The 17102-nt window shown below is 39.7% G+C and overlaps 1 protein-coding gene across 1 annotated transcript; it reads left to right on the top strand.

The window, feature by feature from the left end:
• The first annotated feature begins 4999 nt into the window (after positions 1-4999).
• UBE2J2 (ubiquitin conjugating enzyme E2 J2) lies at positions 5000-16940 on the top strand. Its single transcript, XM_054009276.1, has 7 exons — positions 5000-5187; positions 9175-9305; positions 9555-9595; positions 10591-10693; positions 10803-10941; positions 11676-11756; positions 13393-16940. The coding sequence occupies exons 2-7, from the start codon at positions 9175-9177 to the stop codon at positions 13675-13677; spliced, it is 780 nt and encodes a 259-aa protein (XP_053865251.1). The 5' UTR covers positions 5000-5187; the 3' UTR covers positions 13678-16940.
• Positions 16941-17102: the final 162 nt, after the last annotated feature.

The raw sequence follows: 17102 nt of genomic DNA, 5'->3' as shown, positions 1-17102 counted from the left end.
CACCCCATTAGTAGTTTATTTCGGGGCCTTTCTTGAGTAGCTGCTTCTAAATGTGTGGTGATTTTGTGTATTAACAAATTGTAACATCAGAGATAGGATGAGACTCTCAGATTCACTTTACCTAAAAGACCTCAACCAGGACTGGAACTCAAGTCTCCAGAGATGAGCAGTAAAAGCAAAACACCACAAAAAACCAAACCAACCCCTAGGCCTCATTTGTCTCCTCTTGAGAATGTAATTGGGCACTACATTGGCTAAATTAGGTGATAGCGTGGTCAGATATAGCGCTGGTTAAGGAATGATAGGCCAAGACAACTGTTAGAAGATTGTTCTATCATTAAGTATCATACGTAGGTGACATTTTCTCTGAAAGAAAATCAGCAAAAGCACTTGATAGCAAGCTTATGTGACCATTCAGCTAACATGACATTTGCCAATCTTTACCCTGGCCACTCAGCTTCTATTTTGTTTTCCTGTCCCCCCAACCCTTCATGTTTTTGTTTCTATAGAAAGTGAGCAATTTGAGGCAGGGGCTCTGTCTTCATATATGTCTGTACAATACCAAGCTCATTTAGGTTGCTACTGTAATACAAATAATACTTAGTAGTAAGATGTTGGTAAGATGAGGAGGGATATGCTCATTAGATGCAATGTCAGATAACGAGGAATAAGTTAGGAAGCAGAGGTGTCAGACGGCAGCGGCATGTGTATAAGAGACCAAATTAGACAAGGACAGTTATGCCAGTTAAATACTATCTTACTCAGAGTGAGATATACTATAAGATTTCAGGATTAGTAAGATATAAATGACCAAACTTCGGATGAACATGATCTGTTAATCAAGGTCTTTGGAACACAGAATTGCATAAACATGCTCATTGTGCCAAGGGTCAGGCTACAGATAGCTAGAGCCAGGGAGCTCTCCATGACAAGTCTCGGGCAACTCTTCTCTCTCTGAAATTCTTTGCTGTCAAAAACTGAGCTAACCTTAAACCTAGCAATGCTCAGAAAACACTAATGACAGGTTTCAGAGTAGCAGCCGTGTTAGTCTGTATCCGCAAAAAGAACAGGAGTACTTGTGGCACCTTAGAGACTAACAAATTTATTAGAGCATAAGCTTTTGTGGGCTACAGCCCACTTCTTCGGATGCATATAGAATGGAACATATATTGTGGAGATATATATATATACACACATACAGAGAGCATGAACAGGTGGGAGTTGTCTTACCAACCCTGAGAGGCCAATTAAGTAAGTGAAAAAAAACTTTTGAAGTGATAATCAAGATGGCCCAGTACAGACAATTTGATAAGAAGTGTGAGAATACTTACAAGGGGAGATAGATTCAATGTTTGTAATGGCTCAGCCATTCCCAGTCCTTATTCAATCCTAAATTGATTGTATCTAGTTCGCACTGTAGCCCACGAAAGCTTATGTTCTAATAAATTTGTTAGTCTCTAAGGTGCCACAAGTACTCCTGTTCTTTTTGAGAAAACACTAAGAATCATCTCTATGTTCAGGCTTTCCTATTTATGACAGATCAGTTTCACCTATCATCAATGTCTCCCTTTTTTCTCTGTTCTTTTAAAGTCTTGGTGCTGAGCTACAGTATTAGCTTCCTATATGTGAGTAGTCTCTTTAGGGCAATCTGAGCCATTTGGGGTATGCCCAGATACTACGCTGACATGCACCATGCAAAATGCCAGTAATAAGGAATCCAGAGCTGAGTTGTGTATGAAAAAAAGAAGACAGATCATTGCTGCAGAGTCCTCTGGCACATTAACAGCATTTCCATACCTATTTCCAACTAATATAAAATCTACCAAACAATAAGTGAGATGCTAAAAGGATGCTTAACATGAAACAATAGCTATCTCTGAATCAACTTCTGTAGAACACTTGAAAAGTGAGTATTACATGAATCAGTGCTGGATATCTAGGCGATAAGGAAGATTAGAAACATTTCCACATCTGTTTTCCAAAGAGCAAAGCTGAATGACATTTCCAAGATAGTAAAAAGATATCTACAAAGTACATATAGCATGATACCCGGCCTCACCCTCAAGCTTTCAAAACAAGTAGGACAGTGTCCCACAACATCTAAACTATTTTAAAAAAACAGAATGAGTAATTCTGTCACATGAAAAGGATAAATGACTACTACTAACCTGAGTTGTGAAATAAATATACACATTCAAAACATGTCATGTAATATATACTGAGCTGGAATTCCTCAAGGTTTGGCAAACCTCACATATTTAGTAACAAAGAACTATCATTCAAGCTGCATTTATCTCAGGAAGATGAAAGGAAAGGTAAAGATGCAAGAAGTTAGTAAGTATACAGTAAAATGGAAAAATAGCTAGCCTAAAGAGCTGAAATGAACTAACAAAATACTCTCAAATTAAGTAGCTGCTCAGCTTAGGATAAGAATAAATTATTCCCCATTTTTCACTTCACTCTCCTGAACACAAAAAGCTGCAGAATTGTACTTCTTGGATCCAGAAATATTTAATTGTATTAATATAACAACTCTGGTTTTTACTTGCATCTGAAGAAGTGAGGTTCTTACCCACGAAAGCTTATGCTCCCAGTACTTCTGTTAGTCTCAAAGGTGCCACAGGACCCTCTGTTGCTTTTTACAGATTCAGACTAACACGGCTACCCCTCTGATACTTAACTCTGGTTTTGCATTTCACTTGGAACTGTATTTACTATGAGAAATACAAAAGATAGCAAACATATCCCATTCTTACCAGAATTTTCTGTTTTATGGCTTATAAAGGGTGGGACAATACTATATTTTATTCCTTATGTCTCCTGAAGAATTTACCCAAATAATGGATTCTGTGGCTTTAAACATGTAACTTAGCTCCTTTTCTTAGTCATGTGTTGTGAGATAAGGCACTTTATTCTGAAGAGCAAGGAGATTGTTTATTTTCACTACAGAACACAAACTATCTTTGCTCTTCTTTAAATCTCAGGCTTCAACAGTGGAGTGCTGCTGCTCACATATTTAAAATCTTAATAAAAAGAACGTTTAAAAATGTAACATTGCTCATTAAAGTTAAGTAGATTTAAGGTTTCTATTACATTTAAACCTTTGGTTAAGTTTAAGCATGTGTTTTTCCTTAAGAAAGCTATTGTTTTATGATTGTAGGCATATTGGATCTCTTTGTGACATTAAATATTTGCTTCTAGCAAGGTTCAGGTGCACTGGCATTGGAGGTGTCTGTCATGTTGCTACCTGACAAAATACAGCATACATGGGGGAAGTTGCATTTGGTTCATTTCCAGGGTTAGGTTTATTGGTTTTACTCTAGGGAAGAAAACCAGAGTAAGAATGTATATCTGTCCTTGTCTTGGCAGAAATTATGGGTGAAATCCTCGCCCTATTGAAGTCAGTGGCAGTTTTGATATTGATTTCAAAACAGAAGGAGCATTTCACATGAGAAGCGCATCTCGTGAGATGATCCGATTGCACAAAATCTTAAATAAATATTTAAATCTTCCTTGGATTAAGAGAGATTTCAATTCCTGGTTGGCTTCTTTTCCTGTTGACAAGAGAAGTTGTTTGTATATGCTTTATTGAAGCATTTGTTCCAAGTTTCCATTTACATGTTCTAAGAAGTCTAGTATTGTGGCTCTTTACATTTCTATCCTCTATCATGATGAAATGTGGCTGTCCTGAGAAGTTTGTGTAAGAGGAGTTACTGCATGTGCAAAATAAACTGACACACTAAAAAATAAAAAAAAGTGTTTTGAAGTGTTTTCTGCTCTGATGCACTAGTACAAATTATGGCCTGAAGTTGTGCATAATTTCAGGTGGTAATTATAAAATAAAAGGTATTTTAGAAGCTATTCAGTTACAGAAGCACTAAAACCTCTTCTCTTAAACATCTATATTATCAGATATTGTATTTAGGAAATTTATATTCATTTTGTGAATGTATTAAGTTTGTAAATGGTGATTGTGTTAATTATGTCCTTAAAATACATAAACAGACACAGTTTCCTTAAAACTATTGTTTTATCATTAATTCGCTTCACATTTTTGAAGTCTTTTTGGTTTGTATTACATTTTCCCCTATTGAGGTGAGCTATTTGCACAAGTATTTTAACTGCTTTTGCTCTATATCCAGGTTGGTAAAATACTTCATGTACAAATGTATCTGCACAATGACATCATAGTGCAACAGCACCACAGATCAGTAAATATTGCAGCACCTGAAAATGAAATTACTGCACACCAGCCTGCTACAGCAGCATCATGCCACAGAGCGAGGATGGCCATGTAATGCACAACGAGGCAAAGGCACCTGTTAACGTTCTGACACCAAGGCCAGCCTAACGCAACACCACTGGGCCACAGCACAAATGATGCCGCACATGACGATGACATCACCACGTAACAGGATCATGGAAATATGGCAGCACTGCCAGGATTCTGATTTGCTTGCAAGTCTTGCCGCGTCTGGAGCTTTCCTTAAAGCCCCAGCCCCTGGAGTCACGTTAAGTGAGATTTGCACCTTTTCTTAAAAAATTGCCCAGATCCTAGTGTTTGTGCTGGGAGATGACAGACGGGGCCCTACGGGCTCAGAAACCCGAAGGCAAACTAACAAGAGACCCCCCCCCCTCCCCCACCATTGGGTCCTGGTCAGTCACCCCCCGCTGCGGGGGCCTGGCTCGGGCTGGGCATGGGGAACGCTGCTCTGCGGCAGGTCCCTGTGTCGTGAGGAGGAGGGAGCCCAAAGACCAGGCCGGGCTCCCCGCGCCACGGAGCCTGGCCTACACCACCGTCCCTCGACCACAGCCCAGCCCCGCCCCGCCGCAAACAGCGTCTGAGTTCAACCGGAAGCGGAAGTTAGCTATAGGCCGGAAGCGGAAGTCGATGGGGTGGCGGAAGTTGGCAGACTCGCTCTCCTCTCCCTCCACTAGAACGGCCAGAGGCGCGTTCGCTCCCGTCTCCCGGAAGGGGAAGCCGGCTCTGGCCCGGCTCCGGCTCCGCCTCCCTCTGGCGGCCATCTTGGATAGCAGCGGCGGTGGAGGGGGGCAGCGGACGGACCCGCATCCCGGCGCTTGCTGTGTCCCGCCTGAAGTTCCTTCTCCCCCCTCCCCGGCGTCTGCAGCCGGACGGAGCTTCCCCGAGGGACCGAGCGGCCGAGGCTCCCGCCTGAGCAGCGAGAGGTACGCGGGCTCCGGGCCAGGGCCTAGGGCGGCTCGCCGGGGAGGGATCGGGGAGCTGCCGGCGCTTGGCGGGAGTGTGGGGCCGGCTGGGGGGGACGGAGCCCCTCGCGGGGGGCGCAGGGGGCAGCTGGGGAGGTCCCGACACCGACGAGCTGCGCCCTTCCCCAGCAGAGCCCGCTCCGGGCTAGGGGCGGCCCGTTCTCCCAGGCCTCTCCCGGGGGGTGTCTGGGCTTTAGGGGCTTTCTCTCGGTGTCACCGGGGGGTGCGGGGCTGAGTCCCCCCCCCCCCCACAGATGCTGCTGGGTCCGTGGCGGGATCGGGGAGCCGGTCCCTGGGAGTGGCTGTAGGGGAGCAGTGGTTTATTTCCGCTGGCAGGATTTGGCTGGTGGTGAGCCCCCCCGCCCCGGTCTCTGGGTAGAAGATGAGAGGGGTTAAGCGAGCCGCAGCACGGATGCTCCTCGCCGGGACGTGTTCATTTACTTCCCCCCGGTCTTGTGGTATCATTTCCTCCTGGCTGTTTAATCTCTGTGGGGGAGCAGTTTATTATCAGGGAATTTCTCACGGGGATGGGGTGGAAGCTGTTTTTCAAGGAAAGCTGTCAGGTTAGAAATATTAATTTAAAAAAACAGTTTTATTTGTTAGCAAAGGTCTTTTGAAGACCTGTTAGTCACCCTCTCCTTGGTTATCTGCATTCATCAGGTAAGACCCTGCAGACCCATATCCAAGGAAGTAAGGGTTTTCAGGATTGGGTCCTGCTTTTGGTGCTTAGACACACAAATGTCTATGTAAGCTATCTAGAAATGCTACAAAGAAAAATCTGATTACAAACAAAAGCTGTTCTCACTGAATGTGTTTTAAAACATCCCAGATACATTTCTTTTCAGTTTTGTAAATGTTTTCCTTTTAACTTAAGGGTATTACAAGTGTCTCTGTTTGTGAGGGAGGACAACAATACTGTATACAAATATATTTGTTGTTACAATATAATTTTTGTATTTTTTTTCATGCAGCCTATAAGTAGTAAGGCACACCATTCTCAAAGACTTCTGACTGCCAGACACAGTACAATTATAACAATTAAAATACCTCACTTAGCCAGCTTCATGCAAGTTCCTCTGTGTGGGTGAACCCCCATTGACTTACACTGGCGCTTCCTGGGGGCACGAAGGTCTGCCCATGTAGAACAGTTTGCAGGGTCAGAAATCTCATGTGGTTACTGGGGGGAAGTTGCAGGAATAAAGACAAAACAAAAATCCACAGTGTGAAAGTCAGTTTTTTAGCAAATATGGATCAAACAGAGGCTTTGGAGGTTTTTTCCTCCTATGTTGAATAAGATTTTGAGATGTTAATTTCTTTATCTTTAATTTCTTTCCTCCAAAACTTCATTTGCCTCCCCCAACACCTGTCTAAAATAGGATGTTACCACTTGTTGTAGATTAATAAAATTCATAATTAATATCCATATTAGCTGTCTTCTGACCTGGAGGAAAATTTCTCTGTTTAAAGCTGGGATCTAACTGCTCATTTCATACATGAGGTATAACCCCAAAACAGAAGTTTACTAATTGGACCAGTATTTCTCTCTGGGCTGTACTGTAATTGGCATTCACAGATAAAGAAAGCTTGGTAAAAGCTAACTCTGGTAGCCTACATCCTTACCAGCAATAACAGTCTTTTAGGTAGAACAGAAATTTTAGCAAGCGTTGTGAACCACCCTTGGAATGCAGCCTAACAGTGATATATCCTTGAGTACTGATTTGTTCATCCTTCGCATCGGTCAGCTGTAAATTTCTCTGCTCATTATTTTAATGAGATGTTCCCAAAATTGGGGCTTCATGTCCAACCTGTAGTATAACTTTACTCTCCTTTTTAAAAAAGACACAAGCAAACAAAACCCACCACAGCCCACAGTTATTTTCTCTGTATTTTTTTTTTCTTTATCCTAAGGCACATAAAACTAGTTTTTTGGGAGAATACATCCATTTGTACACTAGTCAGATTTCAAGGGACACCATGTAATAATATAGTCCTAATAAAATCTGAAAGTTGTCTATAGGATTTTCTTTTACTTCAGTGTCTCCCACAGCATTAAATGAGCACTGTCTCATACCTTTATAAAAGTTGTCAAACTTCCAAGAATAAGGCCAAGTGACTTTCTTGATTTTGTGATTTATTGTATGAAAAAAGTTGAATGGCAGGCTTTTAATTGGTGTATATTCTAGAGATGTTAGTTGAGAAGGGGTGTTGCTTCCCTTCTTCCCAGGAGAGACATGAGACTTCCCTTTGTTACTAACAGCTTTGATTTCAGTAGGAGCTGCGTGTGCATCTGAGGGCACATAACTTGGTTTGAAAATGCCTTTTCTGTTGATTTAATGGGTCTTAAAGCAGACAACATGATTCTTATTTTAGCATCTTTCGCCCAAAAGTCAGTATGTTTCATAATGGGTTTCTCAAAGGTTTTAGAGTCAAAAGTAGCACAGATAAAAATTAATTTTGCTTTAAACACATATTGAATCAAGAAATGAATTCAACTCTTGAGGAATTTAGCTGCTAAAAACCCTGCTCCAGATGGCTGGAGGTTCAACTTTACAAAACTGTGTTCAGTAAAAATGTAGGTTTTGTTTTTCCATTTCTAATTTTTAGATACCATTGAATGTGGAGAGAAAATAGGTCTATGTTAACATATTGTCACACTAATTAGTTTTTATGAAAGTAAATGACTGTCTTTTTCTCTCCATTGGGGACATTATTTTAAAAATCAAAAGTACAAAAAGGTATGCAAGAGCTTGAGTGTATAAAACACGTGTCTTAAAATTCATGTGCACAGTGTCCCTTAGTAGTCTTTCTAGTGGCCCTGCTGTGCGGATCTTGTGCTTAGCATGTCAAGAGTATCAGCCATCACAATCTGTTCAGTTTGTGCTCTGGCACAAAACCAGATTGATTTTTCAAGGTGCCTTGCATAATGCAGAGCCATTCGTGTCATTTATTTTTGTTTGTCTTAACAGTAACTGCTACTCTCGGGTAACAGTCTTCTCTGGTTGATTTTAATGTTTAAAGAAACCTCTAAGCCATGAATGGGTTATCTCTGGAAACTGGCTGGCTAACAGGATGTTCTAAATTTGCCATTTATACATACAGTGTGGTGGTGATGATATTTAAGAATCTACCATATGTAGAGGTTTGAGTGGAACTTCTTTTAAAAAGCTTTTAGGTCTGAAAAGTGGAAAATCACTGGAGAACTAGCTATTCAGAAAGGCTGGTTTGAAGTAGGCTGAGTGTTTTCCTACTAGGAGGATGCAAGGAGGACATGAGGGACTGTGAGGCAGGTTGACTGGCAGACTGGAGTTGTGGGGGGGGGGGGGGGGGGAGGTTGTTATGCAAAGGGAAAACTGGGAAGAAAATGTGTTGTACTTTTGACAAGTTACTTTTTTGTCTATATCTGTCTTGTCTTTGAGTTAGGTACTACTTTTATTCTGTATTTGTGTGGTGCCTAACACAATGGGGTTGGAGCCTTTTGGTGCTACCAGAATATAAATAAAAAATAAAATTGGTTTGTGCAAAGTAGTCCTTGGCTCAGAATTCAAAACCATTAAGAGGAGTGTTCCCCCCCCCCCCCTTTGAAAAAATAAACATACAAAGCAAATTATTTCTCAGTACTGGAAACAATCAAATAAAATCAGGGTCAGACTTGATGTTCAGGTGTATTTGTTGTAACATAGTGCTCTGGCATTTCTGATACATTGTTCAAACCAGCCTTTGTATCCGTTAATCTGTTTAAACAGAACTAACTGCATTGAGTCCTCAGGATCAGAAAGTCGAGTACTAGTTGACAGCAATTGAGTTTGCTGCCTGCAGTCTGTCTTGTTGGTGGGTCAGTAAGAACCAGTTGTGACCACCGTTTATTTGAGGGGGATTGCTTTCATTAACCGTGTTATCGGTAAGATTATATTGAGGTCATGTCTGTTTATAATTTTTTTTAAAAACTAGATGAGCAACAACAGTAATAAGAGAGCACCAACAACAGCAACGCAGAGACTTAAGCAGGACTACCTTCGAATTAAAAAAGATCCAGTGCCTTATATCTGTGCTGAACCCCTCCCATCTAATATCCTTGAATGGTAAGAATCCGAATGAACCGTTCTTACGATCGTAGAGACCCAGACCATCTGGGTTGTCAAGTCTGAGCTTCATATACACCTTCATTTTTGTATTGGAATCTTTTATGAGGGGGTAGTAAAAGGATACGAATATGAAGCTGTTGAGCTGAGGTGATAAATCCATTTATACTTTGTGTTCCCTTTGGAAATTTGATGCACATAAGGTGTTGGGTTTCCCACCTGTAATACAAAATTCCTTTGTTCCTTTAGGCACTATGTTGTACGAGGACCTGAAATGACTCCATATGAAGGTAAACATTAGCTTGTTGCCAAAGCATGCACATGCTGTATATTGCTATCTATATTTGATGAGTAGTAGTTCATAATTGTATGAATGGGTCTTTCTTATGTAACAGAAGTGGTTTTAAGTGTATAAGCATAACAATTTACTTCAATCATAAAACTGTAATACTTGCCTTTGACTTGTGTAATAGCCTCTTGAAATGAGATAGTGTTAGCATTGTCCTCCAATGATTCCCTGTAGCACCAAGTAATTCTAGCAAATCCCTTAGTGTTCCTCAAAGTCTTAGCACAGTTCTCTCTGATCTTTTTTTATGTGGCACCCTTAGTTCTTTGTTTAACGAAGTCTGATTTTTAGCGATTGCCACAGATCTTCTGGAAAACACAGGGAGCCCAGTTGGTTGGTAGCCAAGACGAACAGGGTTAAAAATAGCCAGTTTTGTCAGATTTTACTTTAAAAAACTGAAAGCGCTAATAAAACTTATTTCTGGTTTATCATATACTCTGCTCTTACTAGAGTGGAGGCATATACCCTTTTTTGTAAACGTCATCCCTGGAGAGGCTGAGTGTCCTAGCTAATTAATTTGCCTAAATATAATAATTCGCTGTATATTCCAGCCTCACCCAAAGGATCTGCTTCTGAAATTGGATTTTTCAATGGACTTAAAATGGTCCAGCATGATGATAGCGGGCAAGACCCTGCCATTTATGCAGATGTGTGTTTAAAGGGAGAACCCTGTGTAGATGAAATAAGGACTTGACAATTGGAAAACATTGCTTGCTTTATGCAGATGACAGAATAATAGTACCTCCAAAATATGTCTTTCCCAAAGGTACTGACCATCATTTGTATCAGTGAAGGGCCCAAGTTGATTAGTTTTTAAATGTTTGGAGTGTATTTATAGTAAACGTTCCTTTAAATCTTTTTGCTGCAACATTATAAGTATTTGAGGAAAGCATTTCCTTAGTGCAGAACAAACCTCTCCTTTTTTTATATACAATACAGGTGGCTATTATCATGGGAAATTAATTTTCCCCAGAGAATTTCCTTTTAAACCTCCTAGTATTTATATGATAACTCCTAATGGAAGATTTAAATGCAATACAAGGTAAGGATTTAATTAACATCTGTTTTGAAACTTGTATCACACGTAATATTATTTTTCCTTTTTACTAATGGCAAGGAATAAAGTGCACTGCTTGTTTTGCTTTTTGAAGGTTGTGTCTTTCAATCACTGATTTCCACCCTGATACATGGAATCCAGCATGGTCAGTCTCAACAATCTTGACAGGCCTCCTTAGTTTTATGGTGGAAAAGGGCCCTACATTGGGCAGCATAGAAACCTCAGAATTCACAGTAAGCTCCTAATAATATCATATCTTTTATTTCATTTAATTGTTGTTGTTGTTGAGGTCAGGGTATGTTGAGCACGTCCCAGTGGTTAGGCACAAGACTGGAATCCAGCGGTCATGGGTTCTAGACCTGGCTCTGCCTTTGAATTTAGTCATTGGGCAGATGAGAAAATGAGGGTGTTTAAAGGAGCATAGAGTCAAAGGTTTGGATCACGGGTGGGAAATGTAACTTAAGTGCCACAGCTTCTGACTACAAAGCTAATTTTTTACATTGAAATATTTGTTTTATTAATAGGTTAGTTGGAATTCAACATTGGGCTGAATAGGTCAGCCTTTCAAATCCAAGGGAGGGATTTTGTAACCTTTTCTTCTCACCCTTCGGGACAAGACCTTTTGACTGTTTTGAAGTGAAGGTTCTCCATAAAATGTAGCTACTTTATTGGACTATTTCTCCCCTCTGCTCCCCCTCACTCACCCCCCCAATTACCATTGGGCAGACACAGAATGGAAAAGCATTCAAATAAAATGCAGTTAAGAACGTCTGAGGAGTGGGGGTTTATAGAAAGTCATTACCAATGAGTGTACTCACAAATGTGAAGTAGCTACAAACATTATAAAGTAGTAGGTTAGCCCCTTTTTAGCGTTCTTATGTGAAATATCCTCCAGATGCTTTAATGCTTAATGTATATTTTAAAATTTAACTTTCAAGCTGATGTTCCTTTCTTGTTTCCTTGATAGAAAAGACAGCTTGCTGCACAAAGCTTAGCATTTAATTTAAAAGATAAAGTCTTCTGTGAGCTGTTCCCTGAAGTGGTGGAGGTAAGAAAGTTCATTTGATTATTTCTGGCTTTCATGTTTTATCGCTATGTAAATATGCAGATTATGCAAATTAATTGGCCAAGATTTTCAAGTGACTAGTCACTTTTAGGTTCCTCAATTTTGGGTGTCCAATTGGCGACCCCTCTAAAGCAGCCTGATTTTTCAGTGTAGAAAATTCTGTATTTAAATACCAAGATCTGTTGCTTGGAGAATCAAAAGTTGTACATTTAGGGACAGATTCCAGCAGTCCAATGTGGATGTGCTAGAGAAGGGAGAGAATCTACAGAAAGCACTTCCTCCCATTGGACTCATACAGGGGAGGCAGCCATAATTTGGATGCAAGCATGGGGAAGCACAAAGTGAGCCTGGCTAATGCTGTTCGCAGTATTCATAGGCACAAAGGGAATTTCTGGGCCAAGTAATCAGTCAGTAGGTCCAGACCTCCCATCAGGGCTTTCGAAACACAGTGCATCAAATCGATCTAGACTTCAGAGTTTGATTACCTACATTCTCCATTACACATCTGAACACATTCCATAGTGCAGTTTTAGCCTTTTTTTTTTTTTTTTTTTTTTCCATTGGGGCCTTCTAAGCTCTGGGGTCTCATCTCCACTTCCTCCTCCCCCAATAATTAGTCTTGGACCGGAGCATTGGAATCTGCTTTCCCTATAATCAGCTAGCAGAGTTACCAGAGAACATGAGATCCTCCATCCTTCACAATGCTCTCTTCCCGATAGCCCCAAAATGTTTAAGATGTGCAGTTTGATACCTTATAGTGGTAATGATATTCTTGTCAGAACCTGAGTATCTATACATTTAACTTGTAAGAGATTTACTTGGGGCCCTAACCATGAGATGATGCTCTGAGGATTCCTGTTTCTTCCATTTCAGTTCTTTGAGAATTGTTGGGTTAAGCATAACTCTTAAAGTACTTGAATTACATTATCCCATTCAAGGGTCTTCGTAGTGGCAAATATAGAGGCAGTCTTAAAAGACATTTTCTGAAAAAAGTGCCCCAATTCTCAGAAAAAAATCAAATTTTAAAACCAGGTATAGAAAATGTACAAGTGAACATTTAAAAACTAAACATAGTTTGGCTAAATGACGATCACGAGAAGGTGTTGTAGTTACTGTCTGCAAATATTTGAAGGTGTAAACCTCCAAAGAATGTGAAGAATTTTTTTTAGGTCTTTTCAAATGGTTATAAATAAATAATGGGGTTATATTAAGAGAAAAGCATTTAGGGTGAATATTATGGAAAGGTTGCTAATAGTGAAGTTCATTACTCTGTGAAATAGTTACCTCAAGAGAAATTGTGCAAACCCCATTGTTTAGGACATTTAGAGTGATACAGAGCATTGGAAAATATAGTGTATGGAACAACAATCCAGGACTAGATGGGACCAGTAGACTATATGACCTTCCATCTCTTAACTTTTATAACTTCATTATGGATAAAAAATGAGCAAGAAGCTGTCTCTGTGGAGCTGCACCTGGATATACATGAAGAAGGAATATCTTCTGCATCAGTCTCACTTCTTTGCATGGATAGACTTTTTGATAAGAGACAAGGTGACTTGCCAGAAAGCTTAATCCGCTTCACTTCCAATGATTCCTTTCATTTTTTTCCCTCCAGGAGATCAAACAAAAACAGAAAGCACAAGAAGAGCTCAATAACAGACCTCCATCCCTTCCGTTACCAGATGTTGTCCCAGATGGGGAAGCACACCATGGTCAAAATGGGATACCGCTCCTTAATGGGCACGTACCACTGGCAGCTGCCAATCACCCAGGTCTTCAGCAGGCCAATCGTAACCATGGACTCTTAGGAGGAGCATTGGCGAACTTGTTTGTTATAGTTGGTTTTGCAGCCTTTGCCTACACAGTCAAGTATGTACTGAGAAGCATAGCGCAAGAATGAGGAACATAACAGAAGTCCAAGACCAAATTAGTGGTAGTTGCAGAATGAGTGGGACTCTGGGCATCAGACTTTGACACTGGGATAAATATTTGTGCTACCATGATGCAGGTAATATATTGGTTGGCTCATGGGTTTAGTTTGGAAAATGAAGCAGGTGTGATTTGTTAGGGAAGCAAAAGGTGTTCTGCTCACAGTTCCTTTGTCCTCACTACAGTTTTAAGTGATTCACTAGCAAGTCAAAGCATTATTGATGTGAAACTGGCATTTTGAATGCTTTGATTTTTATAGCACTTACCCCTTGTTTTCTGAAATTAAAAATATTTTAAGTAAATGAGGCTTTTTACCAGATTGAACAATTTTTAAAATATGACACTTGAAGATGCATATCATATGTTCAGCATACATTTTCAGCTGAAAATTTCATTTGCGAAGAGTCAATTGTACAAGTTTGGAATGAGTAAAATGCAAGTTTCCTCACTGACTTTACTTCTGAAAGGCCTGGTTAATGTGAATGTTGGTGTTACAGAAAGTGGCTAGTTCACTTTGTTATAGAGAATGAATGTCCATAACGATGATTAGATGTAATCAATAACAATGATTAGATGAGTTGGAAAGTAACACAATGTGTGTTGGTTAAATATGTTTTGTCTAAATTGTCACAGTAACATTTAAGAAGGTTTAGTTTGGCTACAAGAAGTGCAGTTGCCAGCCTTCGAAAACCATTTGCACGCAAAAAGCATTTAAAATGGTGGTGCTCATAAGCAATTCTTTTTAAAACTTTTTGGTTTTTGTTTGCTTAATTACAATTTTCCATTTTGGAAATTAGTGTGATTTAAAAATGAAACAACTTGTGCTCAAAAAGAAAACATGTTTGCCACTGTTCTGTTTAAAATATCTGCAAAGAACAATGAAGAATGTAGTATAGTTTTCGGAAGAAAGATCCTTGGATTCTGGGTTTTTCGCTGAGTGAAATGACATTGCCTCTTCAGGGCCTAATGAGGAAAGAAAAAGAAGACTGAATACCGAGCCAGCTTTTCAGAAGACTAGTGGATTCCTCTGAAGTGCTCTAATTACAGTAAACTTAAGCCATTTATTTGCAGTCAGTTCCATTTAAATTACTTGACCCTGTTTTCAAACTCCATTACAAAAAGAGCTTATTCTAAGACTTCTTATTTTGCTTGAATTATGGAAGCCCTCTGCTTCTATTAAATTAAATTCTTAGCCATGGTCCCATGCATATGACCACTGAATGAGGATTGCATTCCAGTGGGCGGTAACAAGGTTATGATAGCATGGATATGCACTAAAACTATTAGCGTAGTTTACAGTCAGAAATGCTACTTTTACAACTCATATCTTACTAAAAATTGTAACTTAAGAGAAAATCCTTATGACTTTATCCAAATGCTTTGACTTGTCATAAAGGCAATCTTACTGTGCCTTTCATAATTTTTAATGACTTTTAGTCACCCAGCAAATGAAATATTCCCTGTTATGATCTAACAAAGACTGTAAAAGAAGTTGGCAGAATGAAAAGCTCTGCACCTAACCTCATATTGTGTTAAATGTTCTAAAGAGCCCAATAAATGTTACCTCATGTATTTAAGAATGTTTTATTTGGGCTGTTTGTTTTATTTCCTTTGGCAGGTTTTTAATGTTTGATTTTTCTGCTTCTGTTTGGTATTTTGAAATTACTGGATTACCAAAAAAAAAAAAAAAGTGTCAAACCCATGAGCCATGTAGCTTAGATAATCAGAAAATATGTGCTGTGACCAATTCTCTGAAATAGGTATGGATTAGCAGAACTAACAGAATAGCTCCAGACTAAAGACATCTTAAAACAGACCTTATTTGGGGGTGGGAGGGGAGCGTGTGCTGGGCTTGATTTAAAATGTATTTATAAACTGTTTAAAAATTGGTTTTGTTTTTGATCACATTTTATTTATAATTGCTCTTTAATTTGCCTCTTGTATGTGCTTAAGCTGTTCTTGTAAAGAGAAACCCCGGTTGTATCTTTTGTTTCTAGAAACTGTTCAGTTCTGTCAGTCTTGGGGAAAAGAAATGTCTTGTCTCTTCTGCAATTATGGGATTTAAAGACTGGTTTGCAAAATATACAGATCTGTAGCAAAGGTTGAGCTGCGTCTTATATCATCATCACATTGAAATGCGTTCAGGCTTCTCACTATGCCTTCTTTTGCTACCATTGTCGTTCCCTATAAGCAGACTGCTACCCAGCATTGTGTGTCTTTCTCTCATGAAGGCTCTTTGGGCCACAGGAATGAAGATGAAGGCAAGGAGACCTTGGCTGTGGTACATTCATGCCCTCTGTGAATGTATGTACTGGAGGGGAAAGGATTAATAAGCTCAGGAGGTCATTGTTCAAAAATCCACCACTTTTATTGCATGGCAGTAAGTTGGCCTTGCAGTTAGCCCTGGGTATCTGAAGGTGGAGTCCCTTTTTATTAAAAAAGTGCCTCAATTGGGAATGCAAAATTGATACTATTTATAGAACCCTGAATATGCTGCATTTTTTTGGAAAGAGTAATTGTTGATTTTAAAAAAAAAAAAAAAATGGAGCTCATCTTCAGTTAGTGATTTTTCTTTAACACCCTGAAGAAGGATGAAAAGACTTGGCAGTGATTTGGGGGCCATCTGTGAAAAGCTAGCGGACTTGCTGCACCCTCCCAACATTTTGGTACATGTCCTTGCTCCTCGCCTTTGGTAGCAGAATATTTATCCCTTCCTGTGTAGGTTTTAGTGAATTTAAATAGTATTTACTATGGTATGCAGTATCCGAACTTTGATTTTGTTACCAAAGTCAGTAGTAGATGGAATTAATCATTCTTTGCCATGCAAAAATGTTGATATCATGCCCTGAGGCAGTATGTTATCTTAATGACATAATAAAACTGAAAGTTGTCCTTTTGTGCATCATACTGGAACAAATGGTGTCTTGACCTTTCACTTCTATGCTGCATTTCCTTAGTTCTGTAAGATTGCAGTGCACAGTTGGTGGAAAAGATTTGCACCTCTCTTGGATCATGAGACATCTCAACTGTAGCCTTCTCAAATTTTTCAGAATTAGTTTTTGGACTTGTGTGTAGTTACATTTTTTCGCCAATCTTCAGTTGAAGGAAGTTACATCACCACCTATTCTTGATGCCTCAGCTGCGAACTTTAAGCATGTTTTGAGGAGTAGAAATGACTGCATTGTAAAGTTATCCATTCATAATAAAAACAAAACTACTCGTGTTTAAAATGCATGTTTTTCTATGGGACTTTTTTTGGGAAAGGGAACGTTGGGAGAAATCAAAGCTAGAGATGTTGGATGGACAGGGAAACTATTACTAAGGTAAAGACGGCTGACCTTTTGCTACTGAGGAAACAGGTGCTGACGAGAACATCCCCACTTAAATATAATGACA

This window comes from Malaclemys terrapin, chromosome 19 (genome assembly GCF_027887155.1).
Source record: "Malaclemys terrapin pileata isolate rMalTer1 chromosome 19, rMalTer1.hap1, whole genome shotgun sequence".
Taxonomy (NCBI): Eukaryota; Metazoa; Chordata; order Testudines; family Emydidae; genus Malaclemys; species Malaclemys terrapin.
Note: the sequence above shows the minus strand (reverse complement) of the source record. Positions and strands in the feature narration are given on the sequence as shown.